The sequence below is a fragment of the Wyeomyia smithii genome, chromosome 3 (assembly GCF_029784165.1).
Source record: "Wyeomyia smithii strain HCP4-BCI-WySm-NY-G18 chromosome 3, ASM2978416v1, whole genome shotgun sequence".
Classification (NCBI taxonomy): domain Eukaryota; kingdom Metazoa; phylum Arthropoda; class Insecta; order Diptera; family Culicidae; genus Wyeomyia; species Wyeomyia smithii.
Window position 1 is genome coordinate 241,499,592 of NC_073696.1, and position 19,539 is coordinate 241,519,130.

General features: G+C 38.4%; 1 protein-coding gene across 1 annotated transcript in view; it reads right to left on the reverse strand.

Annotated features, from left to right (window-relative positions):
* The window catches only part of LOC129730030 (zinc finger protein 395-like), an 89,260-nt gene extending 70,919 nt beyond the window's left edge, over nucleotides 1–18,341 (reverse strand). The window contains exon 1 of the mRNA XM_055688994.1: nucleotides 18,148–18,341. Within this exon, the coding sequence (XP_055544969.1) occupies nucleotides 18,148–18,215 (68 nt within the window). The 5' untranslated portion in view covers nucleotides 18,216–18,341. The remainder of the gene's footprint in view (nucleotides 1–18,147) is intronic.
* Nucleotides 18,342–19,539: the final 1,198 nt, after the last annotated feature.

Sequence of the window (19,539 nt, forward strand, 5' to 3'; positions counted from 1 at the left end):
AATATTAATAGGGTAACGGGCTTTAGGAAGTGATTGTAAAATTTATTTAAAAAAACACGATTTTCTCATAATAAATACCTGCTTTATCCTTTGTTAAGAGCTAAGTGTCTATTTTGACAGATATCATCAACAATGCAATTAATTGAACAATATCCAAGAAACATCATTTATACGAAGTACTAAATAATATTTTGGAACACTAAATCTATATTTTCGCACAGATTTAGAGCCGTGCTTCGGATTAATTATATTTGCGATTATACTAGAATTTTTTAGAGCAGAAATAATAGATTTGAAGAGGACGTCTTTCGCAATTCGAAAATTAGCGGTTTTACAGGCATTCTCCTGCACTTCATATCGTTAAATGTAATAAATTAAGAAATATTTATCTGTAAATTGTAACAAGCAGCTCCTTCGTTCACCACGCAATGGCCGAATGGTAAACAAAGAGCTGTCAAAACTTGGCATGGCCAAAATATGTTCAGAGACAAACATATTTCGGCCATACTTTAAACTACTATTTTAATTTTTTCCAACTTGTTAGAGTATAAAAACTGTTTCTATGATATTTTATTGATTAGTAACATCAATGATGAATTGTTCTAAAAGCATACCTATTTTTTACAATAGCTTCCAGAAGATGATTAAAATTTTGCCACTTCCTCTTGACTTTGGATTAACTCAGGCATGGTTTTGAATATGTGTAAACTAATTCCAAAATAATGCTAACAAGAGTCAGTGTTTTACCGTAAACTATAATGTAGTATGATTCTCAAGTATGTCATTTTAGTGCTGCATTCCAATATTCATTGAATTTATCAGATAAAATGCGTAAAATATTGCCGGGTAGGATAAAATGTGGAGATTGACTAAATACCCTTATTACTTTATATGGACACTTAAAATTTTGATATTTGGCTTTAGAACAAAATGACGTCTAAACAACATAGAAAATTTCCGATTTCTAAAAATTCAAAATGGAGTCATTGTTGCCTCTTAAGGTGAAGTGGGTCTTTACTCGGGGAAATTTGTTTCTGCATCAAAATACAAAAAAATCATACATCGAAGCTAACCCGATCAGACGATTATAACAAACGGGTAACACAAATATATCTAGACTTGATAGAAATACGAAAGCTTGTAATAATCTTGACATGCCAGAATGATAAGAAGTACAGAATTATATCAAATTTTGTTATCATACACTTGGATGTTCAAAATTGTGTTTTTTAAAGCATATTATTAAAAAAAAATGTTATTCAATTAACAAAATATTGTACGTTCTAGCTAATTCTGATCTTTTTCTGCCGAAAACCTTACAAAACTTGCTATAATTTGTGATAATCAGTAAGCAATTTTGATAGGAATTTTGATATTTTAACTATTAACGAGACCAAGTTTAGAACACAAGTTGATACAAAAAATTCGTAACAAAATATCAAGATTTGTTTTATTCCTGATATTTTTGACTGATCAAGAAAGCAGAATATAAAGTAAATTTTTGTTGCACTGTGTTTTCATTAAGAGGTTTGAAATACTTTACAACTCGTTTACATATGGTTTTTACACGTATTCGTAGAAACGACTTCAGTTTAAATTTGGAAAAGAAACCAAGGACAAAAAAAGATAACGATAAAGAATAAGACCAAGCCCAAGAAGCATCAAGACCAAAACCAAGATCACATTCAAAGAAAAGAAGACTAAGATCAATATTAGGATCAGAAACAAGACCGGAATTAATATCATGGACTTAGATCAAGGCCAAGAATTGTTTTTTTCATTACATCAGTAGTTCATGGAATTTCGTGTTCTTTTCAAGTTTTATTTCTATTATTGTTGACTAACGTCTTTACCAATAGTCATTAGAACGCTACCTGTATCAACTGTGATAATATTTCTGTCGTCCCGGTTAGAAAAAGCGTCAATTTTAGTCACACGTCACACAAGGGACTATTTGTTATGAAATTTAAAGAAAACAGCTTTTTCTAATAAATAAAAGAACATGATTAGTACATTATTTCGAATATTTTAATTAATATGAATTTTGGCCGAAAAGATTGTTTTCTCATTTCACCGAGAGAAGAAAGAAAATAATATGGTAAATGATCGAAAAATAAATAATATATAATGAATTAAATAATGAATAACATTCCAACAAGTCAGGAATTAGTATTATTCTTTCTAGAAATCAATGCCTCCTCGGTCGATTTATAGTTGTAAAAGCGAAAAAGAAGTTCAGAAACGTAGAGTTTTTACGGTTAACTAAAATGAACAAAGTTGCGAACAGATGTTAAGTGATTTAAATCGATCGAATTTATAGATAGATTTTCCAAATTCGAATTTATCAAGATAATTTTGACATTGAATTCTCTTAAGAAAATAAAAAAAATCATTTTGCCTTTTAAAAAGTCCTCGTGTTTTTCTGGTGTGCATTTTCCGAAAAGGATATTTTATCAAGACTCTCTCAACAAAAGTGAAACATTTCGAAACGGCTTCTGAGCTTTCTCAGGCGTACTAGAGGCAAAAATTATTTTTGCTTGAAGCAAGAAACCATAATTAATGATAAATCTACCAACATCTGAATAAATCGTAGCGAATTTATCACAAAAATATTTTCTGCATTGTCTATTCTATTAGTCAACTCTGTTTCGTACGTCTAACAAAAACAATCTGATTGAAATTGCTTTTTTAAACATTTTCGCCAAATATGTTTGATCAGAATTGCAAATCTGGAAACTAGAAGAAAATGAAAATATAATAATAACAAAAAGTTGTAGAGAAATTAATTACGGATGAAAATTGAATGATCGAATTATAGAAAAACCTCTTGAATACTTCTAAAAGATCAGGATATAGCTGAGCCAAAAACTAGAATAATAATATTTCAATTAACTTATGACCAACTGTACTCACAAAGTGGTGGTAATGTGAAAGTCATGGAGTTATTTTCAATTTTATATCAATACATCCTCAAAAATTTGTAAACATTATCGTCGAAATGGGCAAACTGTTGTCAAATTGTTGTCGTAATTAATTGTTTTTTCGTAACATTTCACTTTAATTGTTTTTTTTTTTTTTTGTTATTTGGTAGTAGAAATAAAGTGGTTTCGACAGCAATGTGTCGAATTGCAGTATAAATTTAATTTGTCTATTTTGAGTAAAATTGATTTAACCCTGGAAAGGCAATTAAATTTGAGTGTAAAATTGACGCATGATTTTTAAATCAATGAAAATGCAAATTTTTGTTCATAAATTATTAATGTGTAGTCGTTATGATGTCAATACACCGATAAATAATAAATCTCTCTTCTTCTTTCCTTTCTGATAATGAAAACCACAATAGATAACATTACTTGTCGCAGTGGAAAATGTACCCGATAGGAAAAATAAAAGCAGAGTCAAATTGATGTAAACTATCTCTTTAGGGTTGAAAGGAGCAAATTTAAGAGTACTTATGATAAGAAATAACCTAAACAGTGACGCCTTTTTTAATCAGTCAAAGTAAAGGAGCCTCAAACTCTCGAATTTTCATCAATATCGACAGTTTCAATGAGGAGAACGAAAACTCTCTCTCGGCCGATTAAAATAGTGTCCCTCGCTTGGAAACTTTTAATGATTACTAATAAAATTTGATTAACCAGTATTGATACTTATGTAGGGTAGGGAACTTATTCTAAGCAGCTTTAGGAACCGCCTGTTTATTGAGCAGAAATACTCGAAATGTGTTGGGTGACATTCAAACAGAAGTATATTAATCTGTTCTCTATCTTTTTCTCTATCAGAACTTGTTTTCAGATTGTAAAACTAAGTTAGCAAACTTTACCAATAATTAATTAAAGTTACCAATCGAAGGACACTATTCCAATCACCCCGAACCTATTTTAAGCAGTTTTCATCTGTTTTGCAGGCGTTATTTTTTTCAGCACCCGAAGTGGCTCCTGAATGGCTGCAATATAGGTCGATTTGTTTCGATTGTGCTTGTTCACAGATTTCTTTGTGATTAACGGTATTTCTTATATTCGTAAGACAGTTAGAGAATCAATGTTTTCGTTTCCATCATTGAAATTGTCGATATTGATAAAAATTCAGAAGTTTGAGGCCTGTTTTCTTCGACTGATTAAAATAGCCCTACATAAGCCGTTCTTTACCCTATTTCATTTTACACATTTTAAGTATTTCGTCTCAATACACAGGCTGCTTAAAATAGGTCCCCTACCCGATTTTAAAAATTATCAACAGTTCATGAAATAAGGTTTTCTTTTTAAATTCTATTTCTATTATTAGTGACTAACGGTTTGGTCAATTTTGTCTTATGTCGTCAACTGCGATATCAGTTTTGTCGTCCCGGCTAGAAAAATTGTCAACTTTACTTTAGCGCTTTCAACAACCAGATATACGACCATTATTCATAGAATTCGTGTAACGTTTGTGTCAAACTTTTATCAACTGGTATCTCCCTAGACCGTTAAATCGTCGTCTGAATAACCAATTGTCGTAAAAGTTATAATCATTTGCAGATATTTTTCCAATGACGATATTCAACGTCAACTCGCCAATGGATTACGATAAAATTTTGACACTTTTTGCTCTACTGTTTTCAAATACAATCAATAGATAAGTTCAGTCATTCAAATTCTCTAATAGTTACCAGAATGTGACTCGAAAATAACAGCTACAGAAAATTGATATGTGAAGAAAAAAAAAAACTACAGAAAATTGCTGATGAAGTAAATGAATACTGATTCTCTCATTGACTGTTCTGATTTTATACCAACTTTGGGTAATGTTGTATTTTAAATTTCACAAACAAATTTCACCTCTAAGCTCCACCGATTTGCATTTCCCCTGAATTGTGTGTGTATTTACTGGTAAAATTCGCTTGAAATTCATTAGGCTATGTAGCTTCAAGAACTATCAGTTCAGCCTAACGCTGGCGAAAGAGTTGCCAAAAATAACCTCCCGGATTGTTACATTTAAATCAAATTGTGACACTTTCTAATGTTTTTTTTTTTACATTTTCGGTGACCGATTCTTTGAGATAGTTATGTTCTTAGTTAATAAGGGCTAGGTTGGCCAGTAAAATCAGTTTAATTTATTTTCTCCGAACAATCAAACGCTATCTTTTTGTTTCAACCGAGAATTAAACAGAACCAGCCGGTGTCGGGCTGTGTGTACATAAGACCTGTCTGCAGCGTGGGGCTCGTAATGCTTACATGCACGCCGTGTTGTACATAGAAGCTGCTGCACCTCCACAGACTGGTGTCTGGCTGGCGGCGGCGCTGCGGTGGTGTCTCTACGTGTATCCACAACTCGGGCGCACACCAGTCGTGAATGCTCGCAGCCCAAATTCGACCTTCACCGAAGGACGAAGGACGTCATTCTAAGGTCATGAACGTCGGTCGGTCGAGGACAAACTTTTTCCATCCGCCGCCTGTCTAAGAAAGTTTCGCTTGAGGTTCCAGATTGCAGCGACCTCGGCAACGGTCGACGGCGTGTCTGGCAGCGATGGCGCCAGCTCGTGTGATTGAACTGTTTGTAACTTGAACCTACACCAATAGAAATTGCAGTAGGCGACTGGCGAACGCTGGCAGCAAGCAATAATCCTCCGAAATCTATGGCAGCCAACCGAGCGTAGCAGGCGGCTACAGTGTTGCGATTCTGCAAAATGGAACTATGGCATGCTACTATGTTCGACGTTGAGCAGCATAATGAAATAACATTAAATTTGATTGGCAACCTCGATTGCGCGCGAAACTACACTCTTTGTAATGGACGGAATTGAGTGGCGCACTAGAAACGGGTTCGGGGGGCAGGGTGGTGAAGCCACAGCAGCAGTGAAAAAAGTGAAACCTCTTTCATTCAACCACGACCACAGCGTTTCGCAGCATTTCTCGACTGTCCGGTCCGGAGTTCGCTTTCAACGGATGGACTTATTTTTCATCGGATTTGTGCCCATCCGGGCAACGGGCCGAAAATTGATAAAGACCGACACGCACACGTGTCCGTAATTGCCAAACATGAGAGCTGGAGAAAGCCCCCTCTTCCTGGATTGCTCGCTTCCCCCCGTCTTTCTAATAAGACCAAACAGCGAACTTGGATTAAGTTTCACTTTCATTGTAAGCCTAGAAAACGTGTTTGTTGGTAAATTCGCCACAAAAGACGTTTGGCTACGCTGGAGGACCGTAATTACCGTCAACTTGAAAGTCGAAAGGCTAAAGGAGTATGGAACTTTTAAGTCCCCGTCACTGCCAGACGTAAAAACAAATCAATTCACATGCGATGGCAAACATTGACCCAATCTGGTTTCGGTTCTGATTATTCACCGTCTGCGAACTTTTCACACCTCCTCCTGTGCCCAAAAACTGCTGCTGCTGCTCGAAACGAGCGAGCGATACGCCCTAACCTAACAAACCATTGCCAAAATGCACTGAAATGAGGACACGACCGTGTTATCAACCGGCAAACGGTTCTGCCGCTGCATCAAAAGCACGCCCCGTCGCGTCTGGTCGCTCCGTAGCCAATCTTTTAGTCATCGACCTGGATTCCCTGATGGCTAACTGACTGACTGGCAACTGGCGGCGCACTGTTGCCAGGACAGAGCGATATGTAGCGATATGTATGTAGTTTGTTTGTCGTCGCCGTGCGTCATTTTGCACTAATATAACCGCCTGCCATCCGCGCCTCGAACCGCTAGAATAGCAGACAGAAGTAGAAAAAAAAGAAAATCTTCTACGACGTAACCATTCCACACTTCTGTGTGTACCTAAGCTTTCGGGTAAATAGCGACTCGATGGTTCCGTCTCGAGGAACCGAGGAGAACCGCCGAAGCTGCGGCTCACTGCCACTGACGATGCCACTATTCAGTGTTAGGTCTCGGGTTTGACAGACTTGAATGAGAACCGGGCGGGCGGAGGGATGTGAAACCGGAGAGCGTATGACCATACTTGACATTGTCTAGGTCATGATAATCGACACGTAAGTTTTTCGTTTTCGGCGGTTGGTGATTAGGGCGAACCGAGACGGTGAACGGTCGCCATCTCTCCTGACCGCGGGAGGCTATGGACCCTGTCCTGACGGTCCTGCTATGCATGATTGATAGCTGCGTTTCGAGACACTGCTGCCTCTGTCGGTGACCTTACCTTAGTAATGGCCTAACTGGAACCGTGAAGGTCACAGAAACAGTGTCCTCTAGCTGGCCGATGGGGGGACTTTCGGTGGAAATAAATTAGACTTGAGATTGATTACGTGATTAACTTTCTGGCAATGGTTTACAGTCATTTTCAGGCTTATGACAGAAATAAAAAAATCCCATTTTTTATATCTAGGAATGTTGGTGAGATTGTTTTATGTAACGAAAAGTTATAGTTATTTCAACACTTGTCCGTAGTTTAAAGACAATATCTGACTCTACAATTTCAGGGCTTTGCTAGTTCTGGCAGGTAATTTAGAGCACCATTTTATAAAAAATTTCGAACAGTCTTCCCATGATTTGTAATTTTCAATGAAAAAAAAAAAATTAAATACACGATAGGATATGATTTGACATATTTTGGGAAGCGCAATATTGCTTAATTTCAGCGACCAATTGTTGAAAAAAGGGTTCAAGTTAAGTTTTTTCTAACCGCGACGACAGAAATCGCATCGTAATCTATACAATAAGTGATAATTATGATAATTAATGGAGGCGTCAGTCGAAAATAATAGAAATAAAACTAAAAAAGAATAACAAATAATTACATAAACTGTAAGTTTATAACATACATCGTTGTTCAATTAAAATTGTTTGGGAGTAGTAATTAAATAGTTGTTTCGCGTAGAAAAATGGATAAATCGAGAAGAAGCAGAAGAATGCTTTTCGAAAGTGACATTTCGTATCGAAAATATATTTTGCTTTAGGTTGAGGTTGTAAAAAATACACAAAAAGCAGTTTTTGAACAGCTAAACTTGAAATTTTATAAAAAAAGTTGAATTTTCCTATATTGTCTGTTCGAAAATTCAAGATTATAACGGAAATTGTGATGATAAACCCATGATGACGAAATGTCAGTCCCAATTTTTCCTAATTAGTTGAGTTTCAGAGCATATTTTATTAGTAACTTTGTTAAAAAAATCTTATTTTAATGATTTTCATGGTTATCTTAAATCATAAATATTTTTTTTATTACTACTACACCCTATGACACCGAAACAAGAAATTTGATTCATTTTTTATGTACTGACTATTTTCACTAGCAGGTACATCAAATTTATTGCAATAACTGATATGTCATGTAGGCTCTCAAAATAAATAACTTAAACAATTGAATAGATCTCTAAAAGAAACCTTTCAAGATTTATTTAGATCCAACTAAGTTTGGAAGTAATAAAAATAGAACTTAAAAAGAAACACGGAGTTGAATAAAACTAGAAAAAAAACGAATATATTTGCATAGATTCAACTGATTCGCCTGAAAATGCAATTCGTAACTAAAGGTACGATGTCGAGCCAAAGTACCAATAAATTTCAGTGACTGCCGTTAGCCTTTGCCATATTTTTTTCGCTCTAATCTTCCCCCTTGATCAACAAAGTGAACAAATCGCGCGTCCGAATTTCCGGCACTGTTGACCTTTTGAATCGAGAATCAATCTACCGACTCAGACTTTCGGGCGTTCGGTTCCAAAAATAAACCACTGTGCGGGCTAGCACATTCCGGTTTCGATCCCGGTTTTGGAATTGGTCATTCTTTGTCCGAGCGCAGTGAGGCAATCGAAAGAGAAAAAAACTACTAGCAGTATACCGCTCCGTCTGGTTTACGCGCATTCTGTGCCTCAGACGATACCTCAACCGAGACAGCGTTGGGAACGGCTATGCGATTGGGTTGGGTTGGGTTGTGGATAGACGAAACTGGTGGTTTTGTAGCTTAGTTTTTTTTTCGCTCACCATTTTCGCGCTTGCAAAACCCCCGTGGTTGTATATGGGCTGGATATATCCGACTGGCGCATACTTACGAATCCAAAATTCCCCCGAAATGGAAACCGAGTCACATCAAGCGAGACCAATAATAATGCACTGCACTGGAAGGTCGTCTGAAGGTGAGCGGATTTTGACGAACTGATGAGCAGAACAGAGGAGAAGAAGTGCAAACCGTAAAAAAGTAGTTTGCCGGTTGCAAATCCTTACAAGTGCTATCATCTTCTTGCGAAGTTGCAGTTTCGGCAGACAAAAAAAAGTTTCGAGTTACGAGCTCCGTCTGGGTAACTGGCTAACTTGATTGACGGTCGCCAAGTGAGTGTCGAACTTAGATTGCATTCATTAACTCCAAAGACGGAGATTTGTGTGTCTAGTCCAAAGTAGGTCATACGTTAGTTGTGTTCGATAACATGGCTAGCTTATGCTTATATAGCTTATGTTCGCCTCTAAAATGAGACAAGTGTTTGTTGAAACATGCCAAAATTGAGCCACTTGGAACCACTTTGCTGATCTCCTTCTTCAAAGCCAACCGGAAGACGACGAGGAGAAGCGAGGGGCACCATTCTTGGCACTAGCTCAATACACGCGCGGTCTAAATCTGCCCATAGAAAAGTGGTGAAGCAGTTGCAAGTATCGTTTACTCATGGACGACGAGCGAACGATGAGATGAGATGAGTAGCACCTGCGGTACCGAACGGGTAAGTTGTTTTCGCAAATGCTAATAGTGCGCATCATCATACCCCGTCTCCTTCGAGGTTTCGTCTTTATGTTCAAAACTGAACTGAAACTGAATATATGCTGCGACCCAAATTGACGCGTTTCGCGTGCCGCGAGAAAAACGTTACTACTTGTGACAATTGTAAAACTCCTTGAACTGCTGTCAAATATGTCGACACTGCCAAATTCACGCTGCGTACGATTTCCGCCTGTCAGCTGATTGACGGACGTTTCAATGTGCAAATTTGCTCTGTCGGTCGGTAACAACCACTTGACGGTCGCCATATGCGTTTCGCAGCAGCGACTAAAACCAATACCTACACGCGCACATACACGGGCAAGTATGCAAGCAATTTCTCGCCCCAAAATGCCAGCAGCGCAGCAGACGGGAATTGGTTTTATATCGCATAATCATTTATTTTCGGTTCCACTGCATCCGCACCTCATCATCGTCATCGTCCGACCATCGACGAATCCATCATCGAAATTCCCGCACACAAGTGCAGACGCCAAGCAGATCAGCAGCAGCAGCATTTGCGAAACCGGTCCTTGTTGGTGCTCGTCGTCGTCGCCACTTTGCACAGGGCCGTGCGCTTGTGTATGTCTCTGTGAATGTAGATTGTTGTGTTTTTTTTTCGTTTTCCTACGATCAACCACCACCCGAACCGGGTGTGCAAAAACTGCGGTTAGCCAAGGTCAGGGATAACGTTTTGGGCGAGCTAGAGTAAATTTGCGATGCGCGGAATGGGGGGCCGACTAGCGCGCAGCATTTCTCGCGCGCACTCTGCACTCTGCACACACTCAGGCCAGGCAGCGGCGGCTGCCTGACAGAGAAGCAGAGAGATGAGCCACTCTTGATTAGGGGACGGTCGGATGGACGAGTTACGAGGAGTAGGTAGCGACGCAGTGATGGAGGAGGTGGCAGTCGGTTTGGGTCCAATATACAACATTTGGGTGTCTAGACGGCTACGGGTAATGATGAGTAATTGTCGGTTTCGGGGAGTTTTGTTCATATGCTAAACAGGAGGCGCGGCTGAGTGACCGACGACGACGACGACGACGCGGCCGGCGTGGTCTGGTCTGTGGGAAAGTTGGCAGTAATTTTGCGTGAAAAGATAAGCACTGTCTGGCGGCTGGATTTGTTAGCTTAATTTGACATTTCTATTACCCTTTAGTAAAAATTAATACACAGAGGGTAATAGAGGAATTTCCTGTTGAAATTCTAACCCAAAAATAAAATTTGATCCTTCAAACGGTATGACGTCTTTGACAAAGTTGTAGATATTAATTTATTCTCACCGAAAAAAATATTTACCGTATTTTCTGAAGCTGCAAAAATCATATTTTTCAAGATTTTTTAGTTTCAAGTTTATTGTTTTGTAATTTGTAATTTATTCATAATTGTATTCTTATATATGAAAAGATGAGAGGGAATTTATGCCTGTTTGAGGAGGAATATTTATTGATTCCACCATAGCAGACTTTTCCCTATTCCAACAGAAGTTTCGGCCCCGTTGTGCTCTCTACGATTGGGCCTACATTTTATTTCTATTGCTCAGAAAAAATATATAATAAAATATAATATTTATTGGCTGAAAAAGATTTAATTTTTCGATATTTTTTCCAGTGGAAGTCGTTTAGAAGGAAAAATTGAGTTTGCCGAAGACATTGAACCGATCTTTGCACAGATATTTTCATGTGCTAAAGATATCCTTTCATGCTTTTAGTATTTTTTCATGAATCACAACTCGTTTTCGAAATGGGCTTATGTAAACTGGTGTTGATGATTACAAATATTTTAAGAATCAGAATAGTGTGCTTAAACAGTGTGACGTCTTCGGCAAAGTTGCAGATAAAAACTTTGTCTTTCTGAAAGAAATATACACCACAAAAATTGTTTTTTCAAAAATAAATAAATAAATAAATAAATAAATAAATAAACAATACTAACTAAAAAACGCTTATATATCCAAATATGATTTTATTTAACTACAAAAGGATAACTAAACTTTGATGGCTGTTTGATCATGAAGAAATGAGAATTTTTTATGCTTATGAAGGCATAAAAAGGCCAAATAGCAACCGATCCCACATTGAGCTCCGAAACACTGAAAACACCCCAAGGCCAGAAAAGACCAAAAGAGAAAATGTTCCTAAATTGAACTCAGAATTGTTTCAAACCCCTTACGGAATAGGCCGAATAGAAAATGATGCCAAACTAAGCTCAGAATCGTTTATAACTCCTTCCAGAAACTGGCTGTAATAGAAAATGACCCCAAATTGTGCTCAGAATCACTGGAAATTCCTTAAGGCTAAAAAAAGAATACATAGAAAATGATTTGAAATTGAGGTCAGAATGGTTCAAGACCCCTTCCAGAAAAAGCAAAAAGATAATATTTCAATTCAGAATCACTAAGAACCTCTTCTAAAGACCAGAAAAAGTCAGAATAAAAAATGGTCCCAAATTGAGCTCAGAGTCGCTGGAAACCTCTTTCACAAAAGATTAAAACAGGAAATGATCTCAAATTTAGCTCAGAATGGTTTGAAACCCCTCCCAGAAGAGGCCAAAATGATCTCAAATCGAGCTTAGAATGGTTTAAAACCACTTATAGGAAATACTCAAATAGAAAATGATCCCAAATTGAGTTCAGAATTACTGAGAACTCCTTCTAAAGACCAAATAAGGTCAGAATAAAAAATGATCCCAATTTCAGCTCAGAACCGTTGAAACCCCTTCAGAAAAGGCCAAAATAGAAAACGATCCCCAATTGAGTTCAGAATCGTTTGAAATCCCTTTCAGAAAAGGCCGAAACAAAAAATGTCACCAAATTACTAGAAATCGCCGAAAAGTGTTTCTAAAGGCCCGAAAAGGCTGATTAAAAAATGATCCCATATTAAGCTCAGAATCGCCTTTACCGAAGACACTATGCCGATCCAACAGATCGTTTTGGCTCCGAAATATTTTGGTCATTGAAAGGCACTCAGCTTAGTTAATTTGATTTATATGCTAGCACTCGAGCCGGGGTCTTTTTGATGATAATATTAATTTTAGAACCAAAATCATTGCAGCGTTTTGAATCATGAAAGATGACAAATGATTTATCATGTCTCATAGGGTTTTTTCGATGTAGTACTACGTCTTTCAAGAAGTTCGGCAAAATAAGAGTATAAAATAAAAAGCTAAAAACGGAAAAGAGGACGAAATTTATCCTTTTTTGAATGTTTACAAGTCCCTTAGTTTAAACGGATTTTTTTCGTTCGTGCAGCAATCGATTGGAAATTTATCCACGCACCCACCCGAATGCAGATAACTGTTACTCGTTAATTCGAACTATTGTTCTATTCAAAATTGTGGAGACTCATTGAAACGCAGATTTCGACCTCGGATTAGTCGCTTAATGCTTGTTTTCCCGAGTACAATCAACAGAACTATATACATGCTAAATCGGGAATGCACTTTCTGGGGTATTTAAGAGCCTGCTTCTGCTCAAACCAATCAGTTTAGTAGTGGATGGCCACTAGGACGGTCCTAACTAAGCAGCAGCAATAGTTACAGCGGGTATTAGTTAGAGGTGAAAAATGTGATTCCCTACAGTGAGCGGATCAGAGCGGTTCCGCTCACCAAGGTGACCTAGCCCTTTTTAACAGCTCACTTGCTTTTTTCGTTCTTTATATTTATTTTCAGACACCACAAGCGAGAGCCATGTGAAAGCTTTGTTCCATGAACTTTCAAACTGCAGTAGAACTCACACCGCTCTCTCAGCTGCCACCGACTGTCTGCTCCCCTATGCATAACCCACCCACCAGCTGCGAAAGCAAGAAAAAAAATGAGCTTGCCACACCTCACACACAGGTACATGGGATGTTCTGTATCTATGTAGATGCAGGCAATCCGCTCGCGAGCTTATCAGAAGAGTCAGTTCTTCGAAAGAAAGAGATCTTTTGATCGCTCTTAGAAGAACTGTCAGAAGAAGCCGCCTACGATCAAAATATTTCGTTCCTTCAAATAACAAACTCTTCTGATCAGCTCGCGAGCGAATTGTCTGCATCTAGATAGATTCGGAAGATCAGTGAACCAGTTCTTTCGTTTTTTTAGTTGTACTTTTGCGATTGATTTGTGTGCGGGTTAATTTGGTTTTTGCTCTTGCAGATGGTGCATGGGCTATGTATAGGAAAGCAGACAGCCGGTGGTAGTGGAGTGCTGGGAGTTCAATTGCAGTTTTGTGCGCCACTGTGCTGTTGGGAGAAGGGGTATTAAGTTTCCACATGACTCTCGCGGTGTTTGATCAACAAAATCAGTTTTTAGCTTGAAGAAAGGGATGAGTTACCGTTCTCTAAAAAAGAGCGGTAGATCACTCGCTTTGAAGTACCAGTTCTTTAGATCAATTGGTGAGCGGATGGCCATTCTCTAGTCCAGTAGTAGTAGTGGTAGTAACGTCAGCGGTAGGTGCAGCGGCACTACTTCTACTTCTAGTAAAACACGGCCTTTGTGCGTTAGCAGCAGCATCAGCGGTAAGTGCATTGGCAAGCACAAACGGTGATGTCGACCGTCAAATTTTCAGTGTGAAAACTAGGGATGTTACGGATATCCGCATCCGCATCCGCAAATGCGGAACATCCGCATGAAAATTGACATCCGTATTCGCAACCGCATCCGCCCATACCATGCGGATATTGAAAAAAAATATCGCTCCATAAAATTTGTAGAAAAATTTTCCTTGGTGTATTTACTGCTCGCTCAAAAAACTTTTGCACTGGGAAGGGACATGGTCATGCGAAATAAGCAAAATGAAACACAAGGGATGCTACGGATATTCGCATCCGCATCCGCAAATGCGGAACATCCGCATAAAAATTGTCATTCGCATATGCATCTGCATCCGTAATCACATATCCGCATCCGCATCTGCAGATGTCTGGAAAATCACATCCGTAACAACCCTGGTGCTTTCAACTGTTCAAACAGCTTTCAACTGTGTTAACAGAAAAGTGCCTAATTCCCACTGCCTAGGATAGCACAGAGATGTGATCAGCATCATTTCCGATATTTAATAAAACAACAAACTAATTGTCCTTTTGAGGACAAATTGAATATTTAAGAGTCAGTTCGCGAGAACCGCAACCACCTTCAAAAGAGGGATTGTATCGAGCCCACCAAAAATTGCTGTCCAAAAACTTCTTAAAGCGTAAAATTGCTATAGCTTTGAGTAAACTAAATCGATTTGAAGGATACAAAACTAGGGTTATTGGAAGGTGTTGTCGAAAATACATGCTGAGAAATTCGATTTTTTTTTATTTCCAATTATGTCACTTCCGGCATGTTTGGGATATGTTCGAATTGAGTAAAAATAATCAATGCCCAATTAATTTTTTTTGCTTCTCAAGATTTACCCCTTTTCGCCTCAGAAATAACTTCTGGTTAAGCCACTGCATCATACAAGTGGAGTAAAAAAAGAAATATTTATTTTATCTTCGTTGAACGTAAATTTGAATATTTTTTTCTGTGATTAGATTATCCGGAAAAGTTGATCGTTCGGAATGAATTTTTTTTAATATTCCGGATAATGGAGTCCGACCTGTATTCAAAAAATGCCCCGTATAAAAATGCGTGAGAAAATACAATTTTTCTACAACATGTTTTTGAACTTCATACTGAAACTCTTTTTGGTGTCGATGTTTCCGATTGGGCTGTAATTTCCAGGTTATTTTTGTTTGTTGGAAAAGGAGTTAGTAGGGTGTACAGGCCCTACAAAATCTTGTGTTCAAAAACTGCTCAAATCTTAAAATAATTACTCACGGCTTACTCTCGCAGTTACAGGATGTACTGGAATGTTATTATCTTATATTACGAGAGGTAAGTATTATGACTTCCGGTTTCCAAAAACGGCCAAATACAAGTTGCCGGATATCCAAGGCCGAAAAACGACCCCAGTTGTCATTTTGAATCTTTCATTAACATTGCGATGAGATAGTCTATCGTAATCTTATCGTCTGTCATTTAAAGATTTCGCGATCACTCCCGAACACAACACTGCAAATGTTTTACGTCAACCTTGCGGTCGTGGCTTTGTATACAACACTTTTGTCATTTGTTTCTTAGGAGGTACCCAGACAACCAATTTACGCGTATAATGCAAACAGTCATCGCATTGTACGTGCATTTATACGTGATAGTTTCGTCGCACGAGATGCTGCTAATGTTGCTTATACGCGCAAAAGTGGAGGCGATATGCGTGCATTTCCAAAATATCAAAAAACTTTTACGATGAAAAAAGTTCATATATGCGACTTTAACTGTTAAAGCTTGATAACTTATACGAGCTGTTTCATTATTCAATGCCACTCTACAACTTCATATTTGCGATTTGAAACGAAACTATAAGCGATATATGAATATACACTACGGGTTCTTTTATTACTTAATGCGACTTCACAAGTCAACATTAGCAAATTATTTCAGATGTTTATGCGATGTTCGCCATGCATTCCTTCGTATTTGTTTATTATAACGTGCGATTAAATCACCTTCATTTAAAAAAAAATACAGCGGACAGAGTAGCAATTATTTTGCATTATTTATCCCTTGCTATTCATATTACAAGGAATAGTAAATTACAAATGTCGGTGTTTAGTTTTTACCTTTTCTTTTTCCTTTGGGCACACGCTGTAATATTTGGGTATCCATCCGGACTCGAACCTTGGACTCTTAGATTGTCAAGCATCATTCTTTCCTCTCCTCCGTGGTCTCGCTGTCGGAAATCTCTGAGTTTTGGTAATAACTTTCTAGTTTCATCGTATAAATGACCAAAAGACATCGTAAAGCATGAATCTAATTAGATCTCGTATTGCGAGTTAGTTTGTAAATTTCTGCGGGAACGTTCGTTGTTTACATTTCGGTTGAATTGTCATGGCCGCTCGAGCTGTGTCATTTGTTTAAACAAAATTGAGTGATTTTACCGCCTTCAGCAACAATTAAAGGCAAGTTTCCAATAAAGATATTATGCTAAGTAGTGCATCATTGATACGAGTTGTCCGCAGATGTTTTCTGTGGCTAATTTTTTGAAGAGCAGCAGCGGCGGGAAGTGACTAAATTTATGCATATGTGATACGCTGTAATGCGGATGGTTTTCGATTTTCGCGCATATTCGTCAGTGTGTGGATTTACTGCGAGTTTAACCAAGCATTAGAAAAGTTAATTGGTTTTTGAATCCGGCTTTATTACCTATTTGTCGCAAAGATCCCGCAAAACAAAGTTATATGCGATGAAACATTCACATTGGTCATACAAGCTAATGATCTATCATAATATCTTGTGTGATGTAAGCTGTGCAAACATTAGCGGCATCTAGTTATCATAAATTCAGTCGTTTACGGTGTTACAAAATGATGCCTTTTGCGACGTGGAATTAATATAAGTTTGAATATACATTATATGAGTTTATCTGTATTGCTGTGTGAGTATGTTACATTCATCGCAAGAAGTTTGCACTCCCAAAACCATATGCGATGAAACACTTGGTTGCTCATACAGCTATACGATAGTGATGTACCATAGAACTTTATACGAGGTAACCCGTGCAATCATATGCGATTTTTAGTTATCTAGGCTTGTTTTCATGAATTTAGTCATTAACGGTGATACAAAATGATAGCTTTTGCGACTAAATTTATATGCAATATGACGTGATACTGGAGATTTTTGCTTCATACGTATAATCATCACTTTGTGAGTTTACTACGAGTTTGGACAGGCATGATATGAGTTTATGTGTATTACTATGCGAGTATGTTACACTCATCGCAAGATGTTCGCAAAATAACACCATATGCGATTAAACACATACGTTGTTCATACAGCAATACGATACTGATGTGCCATAAAATTTTATACGAGGTAATCCGTGCAATCTTATGCGACTTCTGGTTGTCTGGGTATGATTGTTCTTCAGGAATAAAGTCATTAGTAATAAATTACTGATTTCAAATAATACGTTTTGGCGTGAAATCTTTACTAAGTTGTTTTTAAGAAACGTTTTTTTTGTATGGAAGAATTTTAGGTTAGTATGTGGACCACATATAACAAATTCAGAATGGTGATTTTTAACCCCAGAAAGATAGTCTGCGTCAATTCGACTCCTCGCTTTTAGTAACCTTGCCTCCTTTTTCGTGACCACTCTTTATTGACCATTCACTAATAATTTATGAACAAAATCATGCAGTTCCAATGATTTAAAATTTTACTTTTAAATTATCTTTCCAGGGTCAAATACAAGAAAAATTAAGGTTTATTTATTATTTTTCTATGAAAATTTGATCAATATCTCGAAATCCCGGAGCATTTTAAAATAAAGGTTCGTCAAGATTTTTGTTTCGAAGATTTGAAGTGTGCGAAATTGCTGTTTAACTAAAATCTGATACGGTTCCCCCAACCACGTAAACAAATTCGCATAAGCTCCCCTCTACAGTCGCTTGATACGTACCCATTTTGTTGCGTAAGTGAGAATGGCACATCGATGCTGTGTGATTGTCGCCGCCGGTCCCCAGCCATGTCGGCCAGCCGGGCAAAGTCCGTGTCCTTTTCCTGATCGGCGAGACGGGGCGAGCGGCGTGATTCCAGCAGGCGAACTTCCTCCAATCGTTTGGTCAGTTCGATTGCGGCCTGGAGAAAAAGCAAAATAAATAAAAAGAAAAGGAGTTAGAAATCGGATAACGTAAAACGGCAGGCTGTTAGTCACTGTCGTCACGACGTGACGACGAAATGGCCCAGAAACGGTTTAATGAATGGATGAAAATGGTTCGCTGATTTTTTCCCTTTCTCAGTGGTAGTAATAGTAGTAGTAGGCAGTTTGGAGTGAGGGGATAGTAAGAGGGAAAGCGGCAGCTTCGCAACCGCTTGGTTGTGAATTGAAGCGAGCGCGAAAATAAATGCATAAAAATAGTCTACGGTCGAAGGAATGTGATGTAATTTTTGTGCATCGCGGAGTTCGCGCAGTTGCTACCATCGAACCGTGGCTATATTTGGCAAAACAGATTCATATGCAACTTGAAGCGTGCGGTTCGGTGTGGGTTGCCCTCCGCGAGGTGAATCATTTAACAAACTTGTTAAATGTCTCAATGTTGGGCTGTCATTGATTGTCGAATAATGGCAATCCGATTAGCCAGAGTTATTTCAACTTTTTCAAAGCCACCTGCTAACCAACGGAGGGCAGCAATTAGCGTGTCGCATAGAAACAACGTCCATCTCATGTTGAGGGTTGACCCTCTCCTCCCACCGATGTCACACGCTGAACGGCCAATGCGTTCTGATCTTTTAATTAAAGTCTCCTCCGGGCCGAGCAGAGAATGCAATTAATGCCTATAATGAGCCGTGTAAGGCCACAACCCTGTAGCACCATAAGCGGGCTGTCGCGCGCGCGTGAACAAAAAGAGATCACCTGGTGATCACAGAGATCATTTCTTGAAAGGGTGCAAATGATCATGCGTTTGCGCATGGTCTGCAGCAGTAGTAGACCCCAATAAGGGCCACCGGGGTTGACCCCAATTGCACTCGGGCGGCAAGTATGTGATTCGAGAAGTGCAACAGTGTTTGTGCGTGTCTGTTTTATTCACTCACCGTGAGATCCGGCTGTTCTTTGTCAACCGGTAGACCTCGTAGCCTTTGTGAGCTCACTTCGGTTCCCCGTGAGAAGGCTCATTATAGGTTAAATAATTGAGTACTGACGGGATTTTTCCTATCCGTAAACCTAAAGCGATCGTCGTCTGTTGGCACTGTTGCTAACGAGCGGTGACGCGACTTGATTGCGCGTTGTTTTTGCGGATGTTTATTGCTTTGTGTGTTGTTGCCTGTTTAAGAACGTAGGAAAAAGGAAGAT